The sequence below is a fragment of the Sander lucioperca genome, chromosome 19 (genome assembly GCF_008315115.2).
Source record: "Sander lucioperca isolate FBNREF2018 chromosome 19, SLUC_FBN_1.2, whole genome shotgun sequence".
NCBI classification, from domain to species: domain Eukaryota; kingdom Metazoa; phylum Chordata; class Actinopteri; order Perciformes; family Percidae; genus Sander; species Sander lucioperca.
The window spans coordinates 19,658,732-19,673,718 of record NC_050191.1 but is presented as its reverse complement, the minus strand read 5'-3'; the positions used below and the strand labels follow the sequence as shown (position 1 = coordinate 19,673,718).

The following is a 14,987-nucleotide window of genomic DNA, read 5'->3' as shown; positions in this document are numbered from 1 at the left end:
CTTTTTGTCGACATACTACACAATGACTATTTGTGTTGTGTGTTCTTACAGACCTTTTTTGACATACTATGCTATGACTTTTTATCACTTTTTTCGACATATTATACCATGCCTTTTTTATCACTTTTTTCAACATACTGTACTATGACTTTTTCGATATACTATACTATGACTTCTTTTAGATATACTACAGTATGACTTTTTTATTACTTATTTTGGCATACTATACTATGACTTTTTTAAATTTTTTTAAACATACTATACTATGACTTTTTCATCACTTTTTTTGACATATTATACTACGCCTTTTTTATCACTTTTCCAACTTACTATACTGTGACTTTTTAATCACAACTTTTTCGACATACTATACTATGACTGTTTTCAATATACTATATTATGACTTCTTTTAGATATACTATACTATGACTTTTGTATTACTTATTTTGACATACAATACTATCATTTTTTTCACTTTTTTTCGACATACTATACTAAGACTTTTTTCTACATTCTATACTGTGACATTTTTCAACATACTATAGTATGACTTTTTTATTACTTTTTTTGACATACTATACTATGCCTTTTTATCACTTTTTTCGATATACTACACTATGACTTTTTTATCACTTTTTTGACATCCCATACTATGACTTCTTATAACTTTTTTTGACGTACAATACTATGACTTTTTCACTTTTTTTGACATACTATACTATGACTTTTTTATCACTTTTTTCGACATTTTAAACTATGCCTTTTTTTATCACTTTTTTCGACATACTACACTAAAACTTTTTAATCACAACTTTTTCGACATACTATACTATGACTTCTTTTAGATATACTACACTATGACTTTATTATTACTTATTTTGACATACTATACTATGACTTTTTTCACTTTTTTTCGACATGCTATACTATGACTTTTTGATCCCTTTTTTTCAACTTACTACACAATTACTTTTTTCGACATACTATACAATGACTATTTGTGGAGACTTTGTGTTCTTACAGACCTTTTTCAACATACTATACTATGACTTTTTGATCCCGTTTTTCAACATACTATACTAAGACTTTTTGATCCCTTTTTTACAACATTCTATACTATGACTTCTTTCGACATGCTATACTATGACTTTTTATCACTTTTTTCAAAATACTCTACTATGACTTCTTTCGACATACTATACTATGACTTTTTCATAACATTTTTGAAAATTTTTAATATACTATACTATGACTTTTTTATCACTTTTTTTCGACATACTATACCATGACTGTTTTTGATATACTATACTATGACTTCTTTTAGATGTACTACACTATGACTTCTTTATCGCTTTTTTTGACATACTATACTATGACCTTTTTTCGACATACTTTACTATGACTTTTTCACTTTTTCGACATACTATACTATGACTTTTTATAACTTTTTTGACATACAATACTATGACTGTTTTCACTTTTTTTTGACACTATACTATAACTTTTTAATCACTTTTTTCAACATATTATACTATGACTTTTTTCGACATACTATACTATCACTTTTTAATCACAACTTTTTCGACATACTATACCATGACTGTTTTCGATATACTACACTATGACTTTTTTATTACTTATTTTCGACATACTATATTATGACTTTTTATCACTTTTTTCGATATACTATACTATGACTTTTTGATCCTTTTTTCAACATACTATACTAAGACTTTTTTCAACATACTATACTATGACTTTTTTTCAACATACTATACTATGCCTTTTTTATCACTTTTTTTCCGACATACTATACTATAACTTTTTTATCACAACTTTTTCGACATACTATACTATAACTTTTTCATCACTTTTTTCCTCATACTACACTCTGACTTTTTGATCCCTTTTTTAATTCAATTCAATTCAATTCAATTTTATTTATAGTATCAAATCATAACAAGAGTTATCTCAAGACACTTTACAGATAGAGTAGGTCTAGACCACACTATAAATTACAAAGACTCAACAATTCCAGTAATTCCCACAAGAGCAAGCATTTAGTGCGACAGTGGTGAGTCAAAACTCCCTTTTACGGAGAAACCTCGGACAGACCCAGGCTCTTGGTAGGCGGTGTCTGACGGTGCCGGTTGGTAGTATGATGAACAGGGACAATAATAGTCACAATAAAGATAATGGAACTATGACTAAAAATAGTAGTTGTTGTAGTAGTTCATGGCATAGCTGGGCACTGCAGGGCGTAGCAGGGTGTAGCCGGGTGCAGCAGGGCACTGCAGGGCGTAGCAGGGCACTGCAGGGCATAGCAGTGCGCCTAGTAGGACCACGGCAACAGTTTCAACCATGATTTCGGTGCCACCCTAATCCAGGGAAAACTGTGGGGAGAGAAAACACAAGGGCTCTGGCGAACAAGCTCCCCAGAGCTAGGTTAGTAACAAGCTTTTGCACACAGATGAAAAGAGAGAGGAGAGAGGAGCTCAGTGTGTCAGAGGAAGTCCCCTGGCAGACTAAAACTATAACAGCATAGCTAAGAGCTGCAAAGAAACAGAGAGTGGGAGCGGGTGCGTCGTGACTGTGGCTACACACCCTCTCCCGCCGGTCTAGGCGAATGCTGCAACTCCTCACTCCCTAAATATAAGCTTTCTATGAAGAGAAGCAAAGATAGGGAGAGGGCGCGGCATGACTTTTTACAACTTACTATATTATGACCTTTTTTAACATTCTATAATATGACTTCTTTCAACATACTATACTATGACTTTTTCATAAGTTTTTTGAAAATACTATACTATGACTTTTTTAATCACTTTTGTCAAAATACTATACTATGACGTTTTGTCACTTTTTGACAACCTATACTATAACTCGTTTATCACTTTTTTCCACATACTCCACTATGACTTCTTTCGACATACTATACTATGACTTTTTCATCTTATTTTCAACACACTATACTATTACTTTTTTAATCACTTTTTTCGAGATACTATACTATTACTTTTTATGACTTTTTTTTGACATACTATACTATGATTGTTTTCGACATACTATAACTTTTTTTGACATATTATACTATGCCTTTTTAACACTTTCTTTAGACATACAATGTATATTTTTTGTCATACTATACTATAACTTTATAATCACTTTTTTGACATACTAAACTGTGACTGTTTTCGATATACTACACTATGACTTTTTTGACAAACTATACTATTACTTTTTTCACTTTTTTTCAACAAACTATACTATGACTTTTTTGACATACTATACTATTACTTTTTTTAATCACTTGTTTGACATACTGTAATATGACTTTTTGATCCCTTTTTTTCAACAAATTATAGTATGACTTTTCAACATTCTATACTATGACTTCTTTCGACATACTATACTATGACTTTTTTTAATCACTTTTTTCAACATACTATGCTATGACTTTTTTAGAATTTTGTTCGAAATACCATACCACGACTTTTTTTTGACGTACTATATGATGACTTTTTTTTTTTATCACTTTTTTGCTCAAACTGTGTGTTTTGAACCCTTTTTTAAAAACACTATACTATGACATCTTTCAACATACTATACTGTGACTTTTTCATAACTTTTTTTAACATACTATACTATGACTTCGTTAACACTTTATTTAGTATACCAATGTGAAAAAAAACAATGGCGCATATAGGCAAATCATTTGAATCCCTAACATTTTTTACTTTTTATAATAATACTATAATAATAATAGTATAGTATAATACATACTAATTAAAACCATTCCCAACTATTGTCACTTCTTCACCTTCTCCTTACACAATTATGCCAGCAAATGTAGCTTTTCAGCATTCACAAGTATTTTCAGAAGGAAATGCATTTTCTAGTTCAAAATAAAAGCCTGGATATCATAGATTAAATTATAGTGTATATGAAATAATGTAGTTGTAAAAAGGCACATTTGAGAGGAAAATGTAAGCCTGTCCTTGCTTGATGTCCTTCAAGCTGTTTAGAAATTAGAAATAAATGGATGAAAATGTTTCATTAACTCTTCCTGATGTTAGATCTTATTCCCAGTTTATCTTAAATTAGTTTTTTTATTATCACTATTTTGGACAGATTGTAAAGCCCACAGAGCCAAATGTGTTATTTGTGATGTTTGGCAATATAAATAAAATGATCTTACCCTATAAATTATAAGCAGTACCAGATTAGTTATGTTAGCATCAGTTTACATAATTCTTTCGAGGAAACTTCCCCTGAATTTATTAGGAAATTACAGATCTGTAAAATAAAGCGTTTCATCTCCCAACATACATATTCTAAATGCCTCAACTTTTCATAGCCCTCCACATACTGCCAATAATTCAATTATGGTGAAGTAATGAAGTAGTCATCCTAAAAAGTGTGCTTTTTTTAACTGTGGAGAGTAACTCCTCTTGGGTTGATAAACCCCTAAAATCCCAGAATAAAATACAGAGGGCATGACTCAGACCCAGTGTCATAAATCGTAGCTGGTTATAAGTTATCACTTAGAAAGGTGCATTGTCACATAAAAAATACCAACATTCACTGATGCTGAAGCAACCACCCGCCCTCCATCCGACCAACCCAATCCTGCTTTAAAAACTACTAACAGCCACTAGATGGCAGCAGCAGACTGTTTCTCATTTGGCCACTGATCAGCACACACATGTAGCCTAATAAATACTAGACATGACGTGAAAGCAACTGGAAGAAGATGTGCTGAAGAATATGAACCCCCATTTCTAACAGGTCAAATTAGACCAGAGATCCTCCTGCAACAAAATACTAAAACATGTCTGAAAACATGACAAGAGTGAGGTTCAATATTACTCTTGAAATTGTACACTGTGGTCACAGCGTTCTCATCTCTCTAATTAAAAAAATATTTTAATTTTCACTCTATATTTCAGTGTGCTATGTTTTATTTAGCATTCATACAATTATTCAAACGATTTCCTAGGATATGGAAATGATTCATAGTACATGTTTAGAATTATTTTATGAGGTGTAATGAAGGCAACAGGCCAGATTACACGTAATAGCCTACACTAATAAACCTTGTTTATAATGCATCAGCTTCTGTCCTACACCTGAGTCAGGTCTATCTTGTTGTGTAGACCTTCTTTTTTTTTATGCAGGCCTGCCGTTGGCCTGTGTGCAAACAGAAGAGCTTCTGTTTTTTTTGAAATTGTTTTGATTCTAAATGACGTCTCATAATTGTCAATTAGTTTCCATGTTTATCCTGATGGAAATATTAATTAACGCTACGGTGTTTCAATTTCAGGCCATTGACCGGCTGTCTGAGCATCTTCACGGGTATCTTTCCTAACAACAGTATTAGTGCAACTCAACGGTAGTAAACACTTAACCAAAACAGCTGAAGGACAATTTTAAGCAACCGAGACGGATTGATAAAATCTATAATCATAATGCAAAGAAACAATCAACTAGATGGTCGCCAGAGTTGCGACTTTTCCTGAGGCTCAATAAATGTTGCAAAGACTGCAGGGTTATAGAAAACAAATACGATTTAATAATGACAAAAAAAGCATATAGAAATTGTGCAATCGTTGATTTCTTTTCCCTCTTCGTTTGATCACAGATTTCAGGTCGATGCTATTTTGTTTTGGTTTTTTTCCACCTCAAACTCAAATTCAGCTGAAGGATTAGGCCTACTTGAGATGTAGTCAGAATTACAGAAATTTTGGGCCCCATTTAAATTAAGGGCGAATTATTATGTAGGCCTATATGCACTTAAATAAGGAAACTGCCCTGGTCGGCGTATTAAATATTGCTATGCGTCATTTTGAATGATTGGCGATGAATTAAAATAATGATAATATGACCCAATGTCAACGAGATGTTCCACTGCTCTTTTCAGTGGAACATCTCGTTGACATTGGCCTCATACATTCAGAAAGTGTTTTAAATGCAAAACAATCTCATGGAAATCGTCTAAAATTCACATTGTTTTTTTTTTTTAAATACAACATTTCCTTCTATTCATCTACATCCTTCAGATGGATTTGAGTTTCTGAATTTTTATATTTTCTTTAGATTTCAGTCAGAGAATTCATCCACAACTACTCTGGATTTCCCTCAATAACCCCCCCACTATTAGATCAGGTTATTCATCACAGGATTTAAGTGGCACAAGAACACGTGTCTGTGTTTGTGCTTTGGCACAGACTGACAGAGAAAAACTGAGCAAACAAACAAATAAACAAACATATAAACAAACAAACAAACAAACGAAGCCATACAAAATAACAATTTGAGATACATCCCACAAATAGTCTTCTCAGTGGATGAATAAGTCATACAGTAGAAGTATAGCCACTGCGGCCAGAGCTGGTACCAGATATATTACGTTTTTTTAGTTTTTGTTTTTTAAATCTTTTTAGTAAAAGGAAGGCAAAATGGGCTGGGTTGCTTTGAGTGTTCCAGCCGGACAGTCTCGGTCTTTCTCATCACAGCATTTTGGAAAAATACAGAAATAACAAACAGCAAAAACACACTGTAAACAGGCGCACAGAATGTCTGCACAGAAAGAAAAGCATTAAAGTGAACCAATACTCAGTATGTGGTAGCATTATTATTATTATTATTATTATTATTATTATTATTATTATTATTGTTGTTGTTGTTGTTGTTGCCTGAATGTAAAAAAACAAAAACATAAACCAAGTCAAGAAATTTCAAATTAAAATAAATTATGGATGCAGCTGACACTACAATCAATGCATCACATTCAATTTAAATGTAGGCTATCATCAGAATTGTATAATAATAATAATAATAATAATAATAATAATAATAATAATAATAATAATAATAATAATAAAAGCAGTTGGCTGGTATTGGCTTGAATGTTGAACATTGTACAGCAGGTGTCTGCCATTTCAGCCCTCTCTTGCCACAAGCTGCGAAGAACCCCTGTTGCTTTTGTTATGACGGAAAGATGGCGTTTATTTACCCACACTGACTGCGACTTATCATCGAGCCCGAAGCTTGTTTTTATCCCCCCCCCTCCCGCGGACACCTTGTGCCCACATCCGACTCTGTCTTTCTTTAATGACACATTACATAACGACACATTAGCGCCTCGGTAGAAGGTAAAGAAAAGCATTTTCGTATCAATGTCGCTGTTTTCTTTTTTTTTGGTTAGCACACACCAGCCGTATGCTTGGCAGTTCCGCGGCATGAAACCTCTCCATACAGCTCTCTGCTATGCGTATTTATAGTGCTTGAATGCCGCTGTATATCCCCACTGTGTGTGTCCGTGGGTCCAACGTTTAAACTGGCTGAGGTCCAGTTCCGAGCGGTCCAGCACAGAGAATCAAACAAATAAGGAGGCATTATTCCTCCTTAAGGGGTCCGTGTCTTGCTCAGAATAATGGACTGGGGTCACTGCACAGGAGTTTGTCCTCCGTGATGAGGAGGGGTGTCCCCGTACATGTCCTCTCCTCCTGGTATCTGTCCCCCAGCGGGTGTCATCCTCTTCTCCTTCTGCCGCCTGTTACAAAACCAAACCCTCACCACCTCCTTCTCCAGCTGCAGACTGTCCGCTAAAGAGTTGATCTCCGCTGCTCCTGGTTTTGGACATTTGAGAAAATGGCTCTCCAGAGCTCCTTTGACGCCCACCTCGATGGAGGTCCTCTTTTTCCTTTTCCTTCCCTGTGCCGCGATTTTATCCAGACTAGTGGGGCTGCCCGAGGTGGAGTCCGCCTCCTCCAGCCACTTGTTCAACAAGGGCTTGAGTTTACACATGTTTTTGAAGCTGAGCTGAAGCGCCTCGAACCTGCAAATGGTGGTCTGAGAAAAGACGTTTCCATACAGCGTCCCGAGAGCCAGTCCAACGTCCGCCTGGGTGAAGCCCAGCTTGATGCGTCGCTGTTTGAACTGCTTGGCGAACTGCTCCAACTCGTCGGAGGTCGGCGTGTCCTCGTCAGAGTGGTCCTGGCCGTGCTGGTGATGGTGTGAGAGAGACTGCTGGTGGGCCCCAGGGCCGCCTCCGTGTTCACTGAGGTGCGGGCTGTGGCTGTGGTGGTCCTCGTCCCGCAGGGGGTGGTGGTGCATCCCCCCTTGCTCTCCCCCTGGCATCAGACCGAAGCCGGACTGGGAATACACCAGGTTCTGGCCCTCAGATGTCGCCATACCGGGGATGTGCGTGGTGGCTGTGCTGGTTCGCCATGCTCTGGCGTCGTGATGCGCCTGCTGGTGCGCTAGGTGAGGGTGTCGCTGTTGCTGCTGCTGTTGCTGCAGACTGCTGGAATTCTGCAGCTCCTCTCGGTCACTGTCGTGCAGTACGGGCTTCACGTCCTGTTCTCCGAGGGGACTAGATGGCCAGGGCGCCCCGCTGTCACCGTGAGACAGCGCCGTTATCCACTGGTGCGCGTGGCTGAGCGGATGTCCACCGCCCGGTAACGTGCTATAGTCGTTCTGGAGCAGGGTGTGCGCGTCCCTGTACGCTGCCGCCTGCTGCATGCTCCCGGACTCCGAGTGCGGCGGCGGCGCGCTGCTGGGGGTGGTGAGGACGCTGTAGTGGTTGGATGTTGCGGTCGCCATAACTATCGGAGCCAGAGTGATAGCTGGAGTTAAAAGGAGGCTGCCTTTGACAGTAACTCTTTTGCGCCACGGGGCAGCTAGGCGTCTCTCTCCAGCATCTCCCGGGCGCTGTGCCAAGGGGACGCAGAGGCGCGCACCTGTGGTCCGCCTCGCTCCGTTCTTTATTGGCCAAGAACGGTTGACAGATGTGGTTACCCCTGACAGCACCCCGCTCATTGGTCACGGGAGATTGTACAGAACCCCCAATCACTCTGCCCAACAATACTAGCAGTCCTGCAGCATGCATGAGTACAAAGTGGAGGGAGATGGAGCCGGCGAGTGTAAACACAGAAAAGACTTAGCTTAAGAAAAAGAAAAAAAGTAGCCTAGGCCTATTTATTTTGAAAGTTCCTTATTAGTTAACATTGATCTGGGTCAGTGGGTTACGTTTATTGGTATCGTGCGTCAAACCAGTTCGTAAAAGTTTCATAAGGTATACAGATTTGAACATTAATTGATGTAGGCTAGCGAACACATTTATGCGATCAATAATAGGCTATAACTTTCTTTGTCCAAATACTCAAAACTGCCAAACCAAATTTTCATGCATTTGAAGTAGAATATTAGGTATCTTTTGCGCCATGAAACAGTAAGCAGTGATCATGAGGAGGAGAAACTTCCAGCTGCCTCTCTGCCCTCAGGATGCTGTCCAGAGAGAGGGGCCGCGTGCTTCCAAGGCCTCTGCCCCGTTGCCATGGCGAACGCGTTGAATGGAACAACAACGCCACGTCACAGCTGCAATTCGCTCCTTCTTTTCGTTCCGTTCCAAAGGGCTCATTGGGGCCGCGCGCTCGGCCGTCGGGACAAATAATGGGGGGCGAGCGGAGAGGGCAGCTCGAGGCCAAAGAGAGGAGGCTGCAAGAATGGATCTCTCAGCCTTCTCTGCCCCAAACGTGCCCCCTTCCACCTGCTTGTTGGGTAAACTTAGAGAAGGATGCACACACAGTCAGCCAAATCTCCTGCAAGAAAAAAACAGCCCTTGATTTTTAATATTTTTACATTACATTACATTTAGCCGACGCTTTTTATCCGACACGACTTACAGTTGCAATATTACATATTACAATATAGTAATACAGTTACAATATATATATATATACACACACACACACACACACACACACACACATATATATATATATATATATATATATATATATATACACACACACACACACACACACACACACACATACATATATATATATATATATATATATATATATATATATATATATATATATATATATATATATATATATATATGTATCAGAGTCGGACGCCTCTGGAGCAAGTAGGGGTTCAGTGTCTTGCTCAGGGACACATTGGTTGATGTATCGCAGTGGGAATCGAACCCTGAACCCCCACACAAGATTTTGAAGAGGAAAGATGATCTCTTCCCTCTAATGCACACAAATAGAGATGGCTAACAAGGGCTCCCAAATTTTCCTTGACACGCACAAATATCTGCCTCATAGAGCAGTGAAAATACACCTATGCAAGTATTAAAACCCAAATACATTTTATAGGTGTACACTTTCCTTGAGTATTTCCATTTTATTCTATTTCATACTCCTGCTTCACTACATTTCACAGCCAAATATTGTGCTTTTTATTCCACTGCATGTATTTGACAGCTATAATTACTAGTTACTTTGCAGATTAAGCTGGTGCATAGGCTACAAATTATGACCCTATAAAAGGTGATGCATTTTCTTTGATTAAACTACCCATACAGTAGCAACAATTAGCTTCACTGTGACCAGCTGCAACATTACAATGCTGCTTACTTGGTAATGAATCTGAAATAATAATCCAGCAATATATAATCATTTCACACGTTTAATGAGTATTTTCAATACACAGTGGTATTACTTACTTACTTAGTATCATTACAACACAGGACCATGAAGGTGTTGACTCTGATAGTACAGTTTTGTCCTTTGGCACTGTTGGGAAGAAAATAACAGTGGAGTTGGTTAGTGAAAATTCATCAAAGCATTCATTTTGCACTATCTGCTGGTCCTATCTTTAAATGAATGCAACGATATTGAAATTAAACTAATCCTCATTCTGCTGAGCCCCCCCTGAAACCCTTTTAGACCCCTGGGGGGTCCCTGGACCTACTTTGGAAACTACTGGTATTTAGGAGATGGGATTTTATTGGCTCAAAGTGGGACACTGGCTGTAACACATAACAGCTATTAAGAGGTTAAAGGAACCTCAAAGGGAAAAAAGAAGCAAGTTTCACCTTCAAACCAATGCACCAATGCAAATATGTGCACATTTCTTTTGCAAATTTAAAGTCATAGCTACACTCAATACACACAGACAATACAAATCCACCTGATCCTGTAAATTAAAGACCATAGCACAATCCCATGTCACATTGGAAAAGATAGGTTAATTGATAAATACTTTGAATGTAATCAAGCTTAGCCTGCACAGACATAAACTGACGCACATTGAATTATAGGGATCGAAAGAACACTGGATTATGATCAGGGTGTAATTCTGAGAATTACCTAATGTGTCGCCAGGGGCTCTGGCAAGCCGTGTGTTGAAAGACGCAAAACATATTACCCTAATAGACTAATATGCAAACTACTGGCTGCCCAATTACAGGACCTAATAACGCATAAAAGATGCAAGTCCTGTTCTTACAAGACGAAGAGGTCGCTGTTAATTCAGTCAAAGGGCTGGGTATGCTGTCAACACATGTAACGGTTCCACACACATACTGTCTGTTTCCATGTCTCTCGTTCTGTATTCAAGAGTGAGAGTTAATGATGAAGAATCTGAGCGTTAAATTAACAGTAATTATAAGGCCCCAGTGCTGTAAAGATTCAATTTCTTCGCAAGGCTAATGGGCCTAAGTGTCCCTGTGCGCAGGCAGAACTCTCTATGAGATATTTATGATTGAAACGCACACAGACGGAACCAAAACAAACACACACACACACACACACACACACACACACACACACACACACACACACACACACACACACCAGTATTCTGGTTGCTTTCACTTTCTCCAGACCAGTTTTTGACCGGCCCATGTCCCTCCCCCTGTGGGAATCCTATTGCAGGGGTAACTGGGGCAGGGGGGCTTCTTTATGCTGCCGGACACAGAGAGATAATGGCCATTCCTCCACAGCTGGCCCACACAATCAAAGGGAGAGGGGGCTCGAAGGATTCCAGCTTTAACCAGACCATTGTCTGGGCTAATTACATCTGAATGCAAGACCCCAAGAACTCACCTCCCCCCTGAGCAAAACCTGCACAGAATACCCCAAACAGCCCTTCAGGGATGAGGGAAAGTGCACACACACTGAAAAAAATAAACCCTGGACTCCTCTACTACCCCTAAGCACACACACACACACACACACACACACACACACACACACACACACACACACACACACACACACACACACACACACACACATTCCCAGCAGGCTCTCATCAAAGTGTTGTGTCTTGCTCACAAACACACTTGCATGTGGTACTCGGCATTAGATCAGATCTCAGCTTGCTGCTCTCAGAAGAGATGAGGAGGTCTTAGAGGACTCAGGTTGAATAGAAAACACACTGAAGAGCCTTTCCCCAATGCACCACCATAATCCCAATCTATACACTCCCTCTGCCCCCCAACCGCCAGTGCTCAGCTCCATCTGTAGCCTCAGCTCGGTACAGTGCAGTTTGTGTCTGTAAAAAAATCGCGAGAGAAGAGAGAGAGAGAGAGAGAGAGTTGTGTGAGATAATCCTAAAGACATACTAGAAAAGGCTAATTTAATTGTCCTTGCTTCTGCTGAAAATTGCAGGCACAAACACTATTACAGGTAACGTGTAAAATGTCTTAAAATGTCAATTGTTTGCATCTGGAGATGTTGAACAGGAGTTGCAATTTATGTTGCAGCACTTAAAGTGCTTTAAGTGTCAGCTGAAGTTGAAACACTGAAAGGGTTTGAAGTGGCTTTTCAAAGTGAAATTGCTGAAAGCATTTTAAATTAAAATTTTGATTTAGCAGTGAAAGCTGTTGAACTGTCAGTTGAAAGATGAAAGCGACTGAACTGTCATTTAAAAAGTAATAAATGCAGTTGAAATTATAACAGAACTTTAAGTGCCAGATAGAGTTTAAGTGCACTGTGAATAGCTGTGTCAGTAGGTATGTAATTAGTAAAACCAGATGAAATGTCACTTGGAGCATTTGAGTTGTTAGTTGAAAAGTACAAATTAGTCTATAAGTCTATAAGCACCGAAAGCATGAGCAGTAAACCTGTCAGTTGAAGTTAACGCGCCAAAGATAGTTTAAGTGGACTGTGAATAGTTAAAGTGTCAGTTGGTATGTAAGGAGTAAAAGCAGTTGAAATGTCAAGAGTAAAAATAAGATGTAGTGTCAGTTGATGTGTAGAGGCTGGGCACAGTTCAAATTTCTGTTGAAGTTGATGTGGTAGTGATAGTTGAAGTGTGTGCACTGTAAATGGTGGAAGTATCAGTAAGTGCAATAGAAAACAATCAAAAAAGTCAGAGGAAGAGGCGTGGAGTCAAAATGTCACAACTAAGAGCATTAAAATCATTCTAACAAGAGCTATTTGGTGTGCAGATCTATTTGTTTTCTATGATAATACTTTGATCCAGCACCCATCCCACTGGGCACTAGGGATGTGCATGTCTTTTGTACAGTTTTTTAAATATAATTTATAAATTAGTAAGTGCAATACAAAGCAGTGAAGAAACTAACCCCCCTTTCTTTCTCTCTCCTCTTTTAGCTTATGTGTGTTAAGGTTTTTATGGATATGTGGACACTATTTTTCCTGGACACGTTTCACATTGCTTGTGTGTGTGTGTGTGTGTGTGTGTGTGTGTGTGTGTGTGACAGTTTCAGGGTTAGGAGGTCTCACTGGTGCTCAGTTTAGCATTGATTTATTCTCTTTCTCCAATTTATTTCCCCTTCGCCTGATCTGCCTCTGGGAGGACAAATGGAGGAGAAACGCCAAGCACAGTAACCATCCCTCACACACACAAACACAAACACAAACACACACACACACACACACACACACACTATAAACACAAAATGACAAATCTTTTCACAAGCAGAAATGCACTCAAATTTGTATTTCTGCGGGCTGGCCATGCACGCACACACACACACACACACACACACACACACACACACACACACACACACACACACACACACACACACACACACACACACACACACACACTTTAGAAGCTCAGGTTCTCTGGCATACTGTGCTGGACCAATCAGAGTGGTGGCCATTCTGTAGAACTATAAATTCACAACACTCCCCAACTCCCAAGGCACCAGGGCTCCTATAAGACTTCCCATGTTGTCCCATATAACTGTCTTCAGAGAACCCATAAAGACATAAAGGGACGCTCCTACCTCTAGGTGAGTGGTCATAATTCATCAGCAGGTATTTTTACCGTGACATTGCTGTCGCTGTGCACAGATTCATCTCATCTCCTGCTTTATAATGTCCAACACAAACTCCAGATAGGAAAAGCATGAGTGCAGTCATATTTTACCGGCAGCTTGCTGTCACAGCCTACTGTAATGGCTTGGTGTTGAAGGGGTGTGTTGGTAGAGGAGTGTGTGGGCTCGTGGGTGTGAGCTTAACACCTTGTGTCACTTCTGCTTTGGGGTGTAATAACCAACCTCTCTCTTTTCTACCCAAGTAGAAAAGAGCACATCAGAAACAGGGGAGCGAGGAGCGAGAGGAGGGGCAGGTATAGGTTGTTAAACCCACTTGAAAGCTCAGCACCCTGATCGATAGTCTTGGGCCAAGCAGGGATTAAAATCAGGCTAAGTCTGTTCCAATCAATACTGATGGCTAACCCTGGGGTTAAAACAGGAGTAAATCTCCATACACATCCATACACAAGTCGGCACTATGGCCTACATTACAGATAAATCTACAGCTATCCATGCAAATGGACACACAATGGGTTACCCTGCGAGTGTAGTCAATATGAATGAGTGCTGTATGGGCCTTAAGCAGCAACATATTTAGTTGTGGATATACACTGTCTAGTTAGGAGATTGAGGCAGTAAATTTGGACTCGTCAATGGGGATGAGCAGAGTGAGTAAAGCTCTCATAAATGTGTTCAAGGAGGTGCAGCATGTGTATGTGTGCGAAAGAGTGAGAAACAAATGGTCTGCGGTTATACACACACAGCACAGCAATAATGGAGGGGAGAATGACTTATAGACAGAGAGCTGACATGCATGATTGACTGTTTCACACCCTAATGGAGGACAGACATCACTGCTTCGATTGATCTTACAAGCACAGGTCTGCAT

The 14,987-nt window shown here is 39.2% G+C and overlaps 1 protein-coding gene across 1 annotated transcript; it reads right to left on the bottom strand.

Annotated features, from left to right (window-relative positions):
- Positions 1-6,410: 6,410 nt before the first annotated feature.
- pou3f2a (POU class 3 homeobox 2a) lies at positions 6,411-9,587 on the bottom strand. The gene has a single exon (XM_031322437.2). It carries the CDS (start codon positions 8,821-8,823, stop codon positions 7,447-7,449), a length of 1,377 nt encoding a protein of 458 aa, XP_031178297.1. The 5' UTR covers positions 8,824-9,587; the 3' UTR covers positions 6,411-7,446.
- Between the last annotated feature and the right edge of the window lie 5,400 nt (positions 9,588-14,987).

What these genes read in the sequence shown, in the direction of transcription:
- pou3f2a (XM_031322437.2), bottom strand. Translation starts at nt 8,823, where the DNA reads ATGAGCGGGGTGCTGTCAGGGGTAACCACATCTGTCAACCGTTCTTGG.